Source organism: Hemiscyllium ocellatum, chromosome 3 (assembly GCF_020745735.1).
Source record: "Hemiscyllium ocellatum isolate sHemOce1 chromosome 3, sHemOce1.pat.X.cur, whole genome shotgun sequence".
Lineage (NCBI taxonomy): Eukaryota > Metazoa > Chordata > Chondrichthyes > Orectolobiformes > Hemiscylliidae > Hemiscyllium > Hemiscyllium ocellatum.
In genome coordinates, this window is record NC_083403.1 from 27412641 (window position 1) to 27425135 (window position 12495).

Here is a 12495-nt window from a genome sequence, read left to right on the forward strand (position 1 = left end):
ACCAGTATGACTAGAGAATAGATGACTGCAAGGCCTCTAAGAATGTTAGTGGACTTTTTTTTAATCCTGTGGGGGTTCATGACAAAAAAAGAGAAAACATAAAGACATTAGTGAGAGCAGAATTAAGGATGAGCAAGTCTTCTTAATTTAGTTCAAAAGTTTTTCAGTGCAATTTGAAAGCGACCTGATAATTAAATATTGAAAAAGGTATTGTTCCCAGCAGTGAAGGGAGTTAGTTTCATCAGTGAAAGAGTTTAGCTCATGAAGCATTGCAGACCAGAAGTGTTTAGTTAAAAACCTGCAGATTATGCTCTCAGAGACGAATTCGAGGAAGAAGACTTGACACATTGTAGGTCAGGGACTAAGTGAAAGTAGTTATTTCAAACTTACAGATTGGACAGACAATTTCTCTGGAATTTGATTAAATATAAAGTGATGTTGTTGAGGAGAAAATGGAATTTTGTTTTGCTGTGCTTTCTGATGATTCTTTAACCTTGGTTATTTTAGCCAGTTTGTTTTTGGTTATTTTATGTTTTTTTATGTAATAAACTTCTGTTTTATTGTTTAAAACTAAGTCTACAGCCTGGTACCATTTTCAGTCTCTAACACCAGCATGCATTGATACAAATTTTACCAGAATGAGGTACGTGAGAAGCATATAGCTATTTACTATTTTTTTGAGTTTAAAAATAAAAATCACATATATCTTTTTATTTTTATTAGTAACCTTGCAAAAGCAGTTACTTGATATAACATTTGGATTAGATAACAATAGCTTGAATATGACGCTACTATTGATCATCTGCTCACAATAAAGTTGTTTACTGATTTCATGTTCTGTTAAGTAGTAAGCACCTGACGGAGGTTATTGGAGTGTAATGGTGTGTGAAAAAAGGAAATGGTCTGTCGAATACGGTCAGCTGGTGCAGAATAAGCAAAGAGAAAGGGCTTTCATTCCTGAGGAAACTGCATCAGTAACAGCGAGTCTCTTCACAGCTCAGTCTATCTGATTCTTGGGGAGATGGCTTGATCGGTAGTGAGTTTTAACACAGAGCCAAAGCCATGTCATATTTTACTGTACACAGTATCAGAGTCAGCTGGACAGTGATTCTGTTGGTAGGATATTTTGTTTACTTGTTTCTGGGAGCTGCGGTATTCCAAATGTTGGAAAAGCAGGCAGAGAGTCGTACCCGGAGTAACTTCCAACTGGAAAAGCTGAAATTCCTCACAAACTACAGTTGCCTGGATGGACCAGCTCTGGAACGCTTTGTGCAGGTAGGTAGAAAAGTATTGAGAGGAGTTGTAAGTGGGACAGGAAGGGATTGTTAAATTTAAGAGTAACTCGAGGCACAAGACTGTGGATAGCAAAGCAACATTCAAATGGGTTTGCAACTATTCATTCAGGTCAGATTCACTGGAAACCATTGAGAAGCTCCAGTCAGTTGGTGAAATTGATCTAAGAGATAAATTTTCCAAAGTGATATGTTTGTCAAGTTGAATGCTAGGTTTTACCATTTTTAAAAACAGCCATTGGCGGTGTTGTTGCATTGGGGAAAGTTCCAACCATGTTCCCAAGGCTTACATCTGCTGACAGCACTGACGATGAACTGACCCCCAATTGAAGTTAAAATAAGGCAGTGAGTGTGTTGGATAGTGTCACATCCATCATGCTCCAGGGTGAACACCATGCTAATTATCTATATGAGAGAGAGATCTTGGGTGAGTTACTAATCACCAGAGATTCCTTTTTCACCAGCGTGATTTATGGGTTTGAAAGTTCCCGTGCCATGTTTAAAAGCAATGCTACATCCCCTGTTAGACACTGCAATCCAGAAACATGTCACACTGAAACTGAACGTACTGGTCCTAAGGAGGTGGAACGGATTCCAAAATTAATGGAAACTGCCCTCCAGGCACTTCAAGATGAGGTCACTGAGAGAATCCGGTTTCGGGCTGGCCAGATAAGAAGGCTATCCCAATGGAGCCATGGTTAGATATCACAGCTAGGTCAGTACTGCGGCTTCTCTAAAGAAGGGGCAGGCAACAGTGCCACCAAAAAGTCAGTGATTTCTGTTCCATGAGCTAAGGAGCACCATCTTCTCTCTGAAGCCTCATGCTCAAAGGATCATTCTCACCCGTAACTCTGCTATTGCACATGATTTCTCATGAATGGACTGCAAACTTCAGCATCATATGCCTCACAGGCTCCACTCACCTCTTCCTCTCAAACTACCAATCCTTCCTGCCTAGTGCATTTGCTATGCATTCTCACTCGGGACATCTCACCACTTTGCATGCTTATACATGATCACAGGCTGCTCCTAAACCCATCCCTATCCTATGCGAGCATTCTCTTTATTTCATTGCAGGAAAGAATGCCCTATAACCTGGATACTGGGTTAAGGCCAGTATGGGGACATCAAGTATCAGTGTCCTAACTTCTTTCAAGGAAAGTATTCACGGAATCTGCCAGAGAAAACCAAGACCACTCCCACACCTTGTTCTGCATGCGCTTCTCAACAAACTCATCAACTATTTCCTTCTGCTCTTGCAAAGGCGATAGTGGCAGCCAGGATCCAGCAGCCAGGTAGAAGCCACAGCCTGAACCTGCCCTCACCTGCACCACTTCTGAGGGGGAAGATTGCAAACCCTTGGAGGGTGCACTATTTGGATGTTCACCTGCACCCCTCAGGGTATTGCTAATAGTTACCTCAATGGGTACTCTTTCTAGAAAGACTCTTGGGCAGAATCTGTTAACCACATTACCAATACAAGGTCCGCAGCTAAAGGAAGTAAAAATCCAACCCCCCCCCCGCCCCACCCAGTCTCTGAAACTCAAGAGGACTGCTGGTGTCCTGCTCAGCCCCATGATTCTGCCCAATCCAACCTACTCAACCAGCAGAGACATGCAAAGGAACATTAAGCAGATGTGCCAGAGGCCCGCAGAGATCTGGGACAAAACTTGGATCAGTTCTTCCATGTTTTCTGACTGTTGTGGTTCCAACGGAGGGATACGTGGCTAGCTCCATGGGGCAGCTGGTGGCTGCCTCGGAGACCTGCGTCGCATAGCCAGTTTAGTGGCTGCCGGAGCGCCTGCACTCCATCACACCAGCCCAGCATCAACAACAAGGAGAGAGAGAGGAGGGATGAAGAATCACACCTTCACTCCAGATACTCCTTCCTCTCAAGGAGACCAGGCAGTGACCAGACAGGCACCCACCTGGAGGAGCACAGACATCTCACATCAGCTTTTTCTCAGGTTATCCTTGACCTTCTTCTGATGAAGGGCTTTTACCCGAAACATCGATTTTCTTGCTCCTCAGATGCTGCCTGAACTGCTGTGCTTTTCCAGCACCACTCTAATCTAGAATCTGATTTCCAGCATTTACAGCTCTTGAATTTACCTATACACCCCTTGACCCTCTGCCTCCCCCTGCCTGTGACACCAGTGCCTGCAGCAGTTGAAACTGAGAAGTTAATGCTGCATCCAGACTCAGGCCTGGATCCTCTGGTCTGAAGACCAACAGGGGACAACCACCCAGATCACCAGGACACACCACACAGCAGGCTGGGCCTGGTGGAAGGGAGAGGAAAAATGAAATATTCTGAAAAACAAAAATTTAGAAGGCACATTGGTGACATGACACTGGTGTTCAAGCCTTGTATAAAGACAGCACTTTTGTCAATATATAATCATTTCTACTGGTATGATATCTGCTGTAGGTTGATTGTTTCACTTAATCTGGTCCTACTGCAACAGTGTGAATGATATGGACCTGCTTTGAGAAACAAAAGGATGTGCCGAGTTGCAATCACCAAGCATTGGGGAGTCTCGCATAAATGACAAACTGGGGTGACTGCAGATAGCCTCATCTACCAGGGTCAAAGCAAATTTACATTGAGAATTATAGCCAAGCTGCTGCAGATAAACCCTGGGGGAAACCAAAGCTCAAGGTAAGGTGTAGGGGCATGTGGCAGGGTCCAGGGTGTCAAAATCGGTCACCCCTAATATACACACACACACACACACACACACACACTCAAATGTTGCAACACTGAGAGATGGTCAATGGGTTGATCACAGTTTCAGTTTCTCTCATTACATCATGCTCTGAAGCATTGAAAGGATGAAGAGACACTCAGAAGGTGGCATTCTCAGAATAAGTGACAGCTTGATAGTCCTTATGAGGGAACCGATGTGACTGATGGAGCATTTTAGTACAGTCGTCCAGGAGTATGAGGCGGGTGAAGTGTTCTCTGTATCACAGCTGATATAGGACTCCAGCACACATTTTATGCAGGCACATTAGCTCTCACAGAGATGAGAATATGACAACCACATTTGAAAGAAGAACTGAGCTTTCCATTGAAGAGCCATGAACTAGAACTGCAACACAAAGCAGTAGAAATGTGTGATAGATGGAAACTACTCAAGTGAAATTAAAACCACCAGATAGGAAGTGTCCACCCAGTTCAATCAGCCTGAATGTTAGTGCATACAAGGTTCTTTAGTCTCTCCACCTCTTGGATCATTACTGTTGTCATTGTTTTGACTCTACTGCTGACAACATCTCAGGATTTTCACCCTCATCTTTAAGCTCAGGGGATTCCTGTTGCTCCTACAACCCTTCATTGCCCAGCACTTTTGCTTTTTGTCAACTCAGATTGGGAAGAGCAGAGCCCACATTGAAAACATGAGATACTATGTTATGCATGGCACTGCCTGACCGGTCCAGGCATTGGAACCCATTCTTCTGGAAGGCCTTAGGTTACTGTTCCACAGTGGCCCCGGCTGGAAGGTAGGTAGCATTGTATCATTGTGACATTTTTGAGAACTACTTCGAGCTGTCATGAGCAGGGTGGCCCCGTGTTGCTGACCAATTACCTTCCTCTGGGCCAAGGGCCTTGCAATGAACATGGTACCATCCAGTATGTCCAAGTCATGGCAGAGTCCTGGATAACAAACATAAAACTCTAGCTGTTATGGTCACAAATGATCACCGTGTGCAGCATGGGCTCAGTGGTTAGCACAACCAGGGACCCACGTCCAATCCAGCCTTGGATGAGTCTATGTATGGAGTTTGCACATTCTTCCTATGTCTGCATACATTTCCGCTGAGTACTCCAGTTTCCTGCCACATCCCGAAGATGTGCACGTTAGGTGGATTGGCCATGTTAAAATTGTGTCCAGAGATGTGCAGGCTGGGTGGATTAGCCATGGAAAATGCCATTTTACAGGGATAGGATGAAGTACTGGGTCTATACAAGATGCTGTTTGGACAGTCAGTGCAGACTCAATGCGCTGAATGGCCTCTTTCCAGAATGTAGGGATTCTATGATTCTATGAAATAAGTTGAACATTGAGGGGTGGAATCTCTTCCTGTTCATAAATGTTGCTGCTTACTCAGTGACGTGGGTATGAAGAATTGCCCCCGTGTCTGTTTTAAGCCAGCAATGGATGAAAATCTTAATGCCCTCACTTCTTGACTAGACCTGTCAAGGGGCAATGATATGAATAGGTGATTTCTAATGAGCATTGTCTCAGTGACATTCTAGAGACAGTTCTGAGGAGACGACTGTGGAATGTGATCTCCAGTTGCACCTTGAACCAAGCCACTTGTAAGACAATCAATGAGGAGGTCTTACCTTAAGGGCTCCCTGGAGGGGAGTGTCACTGAGTTTTTTGAAGCACGAGTCCTTGTACAGATGTGAAACAGTGGCTCAGGACAGCCCTAATCTCCTGGTCTAGGCCTCAGTCATTTGCAGAGAGCTTTCTAAATATTCACTTAAGGAGTGTGGGCATCACTGGCCGGACCAACATTTATTGCCCATCCCTAGTTGCCGTTGAGCTGAGCTGCATGAAATCAGTATGCAAGGTTCCTTGTCAGAACTCTCTGCTTCCTCGGTTAATTTTGTCCCACTGTGTGAAATTTCTCTGCAACTGAATGAGGCCAAAAGCCAGACTTGAGCTGTCCACACTCTTAAGGCACACCATTGACTGACCCATGAAGTGCTCCTAGATTATGAATTACACACCACACCAGGTGGCCATGTGCTATCCCAGATTGATTTGGCAGGACAGACCTGAACCATGGTTGCACTTGCTGCCTCTAAAATAAAAGGCTGTTCTTGGCCCAGGCATGAACTCACCTGAACTCATGGCAAAGCATCCAATAAGATGGATAAGCAGCAAGATTCTTGATTAAGAAAGGAGTATTGAGACGGGATGGGATGAGTAAAGTAGATAGGGAGAAGCTGATCCCGCTTCTCAATGAAAAAGAATGAAAGGAGCATAGATTTAAAGTGATGGGCAAGCAAAGCAAAGGTAATGTGCAAAAAAGCTTTTACACGCCGCAAAATTATTTGGATATGAACATAGGAGGTATAGTTAGTAAGTTTTCAGGTGTAGTGGACAGCAAAGAAGGTTACCTCAGATTACAACGGGATCTTGATCAGATGGGCTATTGGGCTGAGGAGTGGCAGATGGAGTTTAATTTAGATAAATGTGAAGTGCTGCATTTTGGGAAAGCATATCTTAGCAGGACTCGTACACTTAATGGTAAGGTCCTACAGAGTGTTGCTGAACAAGGAGACCTTGGAGTGCTGGTTCATAACTCCATGATAGTGGAGTTGCAGGTAGATAGTATAGTGAGGAAGTGCGTTGAGTATTGGAGTTGGGAGGTCATGTTGTGGCTCTACAGGACGTTGGTTAGGCTACATTTGGAATATTGCATGCAGTTCTGATCTCCTTCCTATCAGAAGGATGTTGTGAAACTTGAAAGGGTTCAGAAAAGATTTGCAAGGATGTTGCCAGGGTTGGACGGTTTGAGCTATAGGGAGAGGCAGTATAGGCTGGGGCTGTTTCCCTGGATCATCGAAGGCTGAGGGGTGACCTCATAAAGGTTTATGAAATCGTGAGAGGCAAGGATAGGATAAATAGTCAAGGTCTTTTCCCTGGTGTGGGGGAATGCAGAAATAGAGGGCATAGGTTTAGGGTGAAAGAGAAAAGATTTGAAAGGGACCTAAGGGTCAATTTTTCCACATAGTGGGTGGTGCGTGTATGGAATGAGCTGCCAGAGGCTGGTGCAATTGCAACATTTAAAAGGCATCTGGATGGATATATAAATAGGAAATGTTTAGAGGGATTTGGGCCAAGTGCTGGCAAATAGATCTAGATTAGGTTGGGATATATAGATTAGTGTTGTGCTGAAAAAGCACAGCAGGTCAGGCAGCATCCGAGGAGCAGGAAAATTGACTTTTCGGGCAAAAGCCCTTCATCCTGCTTCTCGGATGCTGCCTGAACTGCTGTGCTTTTCCAGCACAACTCTAACCTAGTCTCTGATTTCCAGCATCTGTAGTCCTCACTTTTGCCTAGTTTGGGATATCTGGTCAGCATGGACGAGTTGGACTGAAGGGTCTGTTTCTGTGCTGTGCATCTCTATGGCTCTTAAGTAGCTAGGCTATGAAATGCACTGCCTGGAACTGTGGTGGAGACAATCAAGAGGGAATTGGATTGTTATTTGGATAGAAATGGTGCACATGGGTGCAAGGGGAAAGGCAGGTAATTGGCACCTGGCAATAGAACCAGTGTATTCACTGTGGACCGAATGGCCTCATTGTGGACCATAACAATTTTTGAGTTGTGTAATTAATGAGGTGCAAATTCATGCAAATACGCTTCACACCACCTGATGGTAAAGATTAGACCACAGCATCTAGCCAGGGAGGACTTAATTGAGACTATTTATCTTGACAGCAAGAAAGGTATTCAATGAAATTTCACCACATTCGCAGTTATATAGCGTCAGACCTCACATCAACTGTGATCACATTGAAGCGCACTACCGGGCTCAAGGAGCTGAGTAACCTACACCTATTTCCTGTGTTCCTGTCTGATTTCTGGAGTTTCATCTGACCAAGTCATGAATGTTTGGCATTGTTTTCCTAGCCTCAGAGTGGGGAGAATTTTACCCTAAGTGTTCCATTTTTTAATGCATTTAAACACAGTATGATCTTTAAATATGTCCCTGCTAAGTTTTTTTTCTCCAGTATCTCAAGCAGGACAAGCTAACATATGATTAGCTTTTGGAAATCCACTTGATAAGATCGACCAGCTCAATGTTGCATGACTTTGTTGAATCCTCAGTCAAATTTGCCGAACCTCCCCAGTTCTGAAGAAGAGTCACACCACATTCCAAACATTAACTCAGTTTCTATTCCCACCGATGCTGCCTGACCTGCCGACTTTCTCCAACACTTGCTGTTTTTATTTTGGATTTCCATCTGCAGTATTTAACTTTTATGTGATCACGCACTTACCTTTCTTCTTTTCTCCTCTGGTTCCTGGCCAAAGGTGGTGGGCAGTGCAACTGTTATACTACTCGACTATAGGGAGTCAGGAAGGAGGACCATCAGATGGGGAGGATATTGCAATGACTAAACCTTTCCTTACTCGATGTTCTTATCCATGCATGAAATGGTAACATGGGCTTTTGGATTGATGGTCAGGGTAGAGGTGATGGTTAGAGGGTGCAGGGAAGTCAGAGATGGTGGGGGAAGTAACCCCACTTCATTATTCTACCCTTCCTAACCAAGGTTCGATGTGATTAAATGTAGTTCCGACTGAGGTTTGGGATTAAAACGGGTCAGTTACCACACCAGGCAGTGTACATCCCTCCTGAGCTGTGACAATTGTCTTAAGTGAATTATTACTGAGAAGCTGAAACCAGCAGATGGCCAAATCCACTCTAGAGTATTTTTCCTGTTTCATCTGCTCATTGAAATATCCACCTGAGATTATCTCTTTATGCAAACACATATATCAGTAGTTTACTTAAACAAACCCTATTGTACATAACCTCAAATTGCTTTCGAAGCAGTGATGCTGCAACGCAGGCAGTGTATGGCTGTGTCAGCAGAATTTCGTTTTTTTTTGCACGAGGCTATATTAATGCTGAATAGTTCAAAGGCTTCCTTGTTCACTGTGGTGGAAAATGCTTTTCAGGTCCATTTCTTTCGGCTTTGTTTGTTTTATAACACATCATGAGTTTGGGCTTGGGAGGATACAGAAAGTGCCACTTGACACAGATGGGAATAGTCCATCAGCAAATATTCGGGCAAGCAGTAGATTAGCACCATCAATGTAACGAAACTCTGCTGCAACGAGGAAGATTAATTGCAATGGTCAAAGATGCAGTGTGCTTTCCCTACAGCAACACAGTTTGTGAATTGGAGATTACCTGGACAACATGCACTCATCTTGAATGATATTTGGAGGTAATTAGTTCAGCTGGTTTGCAATGTAGTGTGACACCAATAGCGCAGTTCAGTTCCTGCACTGGCTGAGGTTGCCATGAAGGAGGTCCTGCTTTCTCAATCACACCCCTTCCCTGGTCTGTGGTGACCTACAGATTAAACTCACAACCAGTTGTCTTTCTGTGGTGGGAGAGCAGTACTATGGCTATTTTATGTTAAATTATACAAAAGAAAGCTACAAACAGAAGGTACCCAGTATCTGTGGTCAGATGTGCAGCTGTGAGATTCTCAGACCTCCCCCTGTACTCCATCTTCCAATCCCAATGTCTTTCCCTGGATTAGGAATGTTTCAGTCAAGAAAATGGCCCAAGCATATGTGACAGAGCTGCACATTATCACTGTCACCTCAGAAATAGTTAGAATTGGGCAAAAAATGCTGGTCTTACCACCTACGCTTATCATTGAATCCCTATAGTATGGAAACAAGCCATTTGGACCAATAAGTCCACACCAACTCTCCGAAGAGTAACCTACCCAGACCCATTCCCCTACCCTATTACTCCACATTTACCCCTGACTAATGCCCCTAACCAAAACATCCTTGAACTATGGGCCGTTTAACATGGCCAATTCAACTAATCTACACATCATTGGACTGTGGGAGGAAACCGGAGCACCCAAAAGACACACACGCAGACTTGTGGAGAATGTGCAAACTCCACACAGACAGTCAGCCAAGGCTGGAATTAAACCCAGGTCCCTGGCACCTGGGAAGGTAAGAAAAAAAGATGTGAAGGCTTCTTTTTCCACTTACTGCACAGAACACCATAGGTACCCTGCCCCAGTGCAGGAAAGACTATTTTACCACATCTTTGAAGAATTGGAGATTCTCAGGGTTCTTTAGTAAGTGTAAAGAAGGAGATTGAGGCACATTGAAGCAGCCATTACACTGTAAAAACTAAACTGTGAACACTGAGGTTATGCTGAATATAATGTAGCATTGTTGATAAGCCAATGAGTAAAATCATATAAGTCAAGGCAATCATTGAAATGGAAGTCAAACACAGTATTAAAGATCAGACTGTGCTTCTGAGGATATCCTAGGATGAACCAACAACAACATCATAAAACAGAAAGTCATAGAGCTGTACAGCATGGGAACAGACCTTTTGGTCCAACTTGTCCATGCCGACCAGATATCCAGTCCCGTTTTCCAACAATTGGCCTAAATCTCTCTAAACCCTTCCTATTCATATACCCATCCAGATGCTTTTTAAATGTTGAAATTGTACCAGCTCCCACCACTTCCTCTGGCAGCTCATTCCATACACGCACCACCCTCAATGTGGAAAACTTCCCTGCTAGGTCCCTTTTAGATCTTTCCAATCTCACCTTAAACCTATGCCCTCTAGTTTTGGATTCCCCTACCCTGCAGAAAAGACCTTGGCTATTCACTCCATCCATGCCCCTCATAATTGTGTAAACTTCTATAAGGTCACACCTCAGCCTCTGATGCTCAAGGTAAAATAGCTCCAGCCTATTCAGCCTCTCCTTACAGCTCAAATCCTCCAATCATGGCAACATCGTTGTAAAATTTTTACATTTATATAGAGAGTTCTCAACCTCAGGCAGTCACAAAGTGTATTACAGTCAATACCGTATTTTATAATGCCATTTTAATGTAGGAAACAGCAAATATAAGCAAGATCCAAGCAACCGTATTGGGCAAGATTTGCCAGATTGGCCATTTCAAGTATTGATTGAGAGCATTGAATGCTGGCCAGCAAACTGCAATCCCTTCTGGGATCTTTTATATACATGAACAAAGAAAAGTAGAATGTTTCATCTGAAATATTGCACCTCCAAGAGTGCAGCACGCCACTAAGTGCTTAAGTAGCTAGTGTAGGGCAAAAAGCCAAATAACTCTGGCTCAGAGGTAACCTGTTTTAGCCAGATCTTCATTCACTTCTGTTCAAATACATCCAAGACTTCAACTCTCCCCATATCTATAACTCATTCAGCCCTATAATCCTCTGAGGTCTCTGTGCTGCTGTAGTTCTGGTCTCTTGTGAATCCTCAGTGCTCATTGCTAAGCTGTTGGCAGCTGGTTTTTCAAGTTGTCTAGGTCCTAGTTTCTGGAATTAGGGTCTAGGCTACCTTCTTAAAATACTTTGAGAGGATTTGGTCTGATCCATTACACATAGATAAAGCAATTCAAATTAAACAAAATTGCTTTCGATATAGTTTTGATGCAACATTTTACGCTGATAAAGTATGTTCTAGTCCCTGTTCTAGATGTCTAAATTCATGACAGACAGTTCACAAAGATGTTGAACAGGAGAGTAGGACTGGAAGAATATCACTAAAACCACAGGATCAGTCATTGATGAAGACGTTCAATATGATGAACAATTTGTGGTATACACAGCTTCCAGAACTTAACAATAATCCAGTTATGGAGTGCACATATTCAATGTTTGCGACATCTTTTTTAAGGGCTGAGCAGAAGAGCAAAGGAACAACTAGGGAGAGAATAAGGCCCCTTAAAGATCAACGAGGACCTCTAGGTATGGAACCACAGGAGATGAGAAAGATACTAAACAAATATTTGGTATCATGTTTTACTGTGGAAAAAGACATGGAGGGTAAGGAACTCTGTGAAATAAATATTGACAATTTGTAAACAGTCCACATTACAGAACATAAAACATAAAGATCGATAAATCTCCAAGACACTGTATCCCAGATCATTGTGAGAAACTAGGGAAGAAATTGCAGGGCCCCTGGAAGAGATAGTTATATCACCTACAATAATGGATGAGGTGCCAGACGACCACAGGGTGGCTAATGTTGTGCCTATTTAAGAAAGGCTGGAAGGAGAAGGCTGGGAACTACAGACCAATGAGTCTGACATCAGTGGTGAGTAAATTGTTGGAGGGAATTCTTAGAAATAGGATTTACATGCATTTGGAGAGGCAAGGACTGATTCGGGATAGTCAGCATGGCTTTCCGGGTGAGAAATCATGTCTCACAAACTTGATTGAGATTTTTTTTTTAGATTAGACTTACAGTGTGGAAACAGGCCCTTCAGCCCAACAAGTCCACACCGACCCGCCGAAGTGCAACCCACCCATACCCCTTACCTAACACTATGGGCAATTTAGCTTGGCCAATTCACCTGACCCGCACATCTTTGTGACTGTGGGAGGAAACCGGAGCACCCGGAGGAAACCCACGCAG

At 43.5% G+C, this 12495-nt stretch overlaps 1 protein-coding gene across 1 annotated transcript in view; it reads left to right on the top strand.

Annotated features, from left to right (window-relative positions):
- Positions 1–1062: 1062 nt before the first annotated feature.
- LOC132835174 (potassium channel subfamily K member 16-like) overlaps positions 1063–12495 on the top strand; it is a 37359-nt gene continuing 25926 nt past the window's right edge. The window contains exon 1 of the mRNA XM_060854527.1: positions 1063–1275. Within this exon, the coding sequence (XP_060710510.1) occupies positions 1063–1275 (213 nt within the window). The remainder of the gene's footprint in view (positions 1276–12495) is intronic.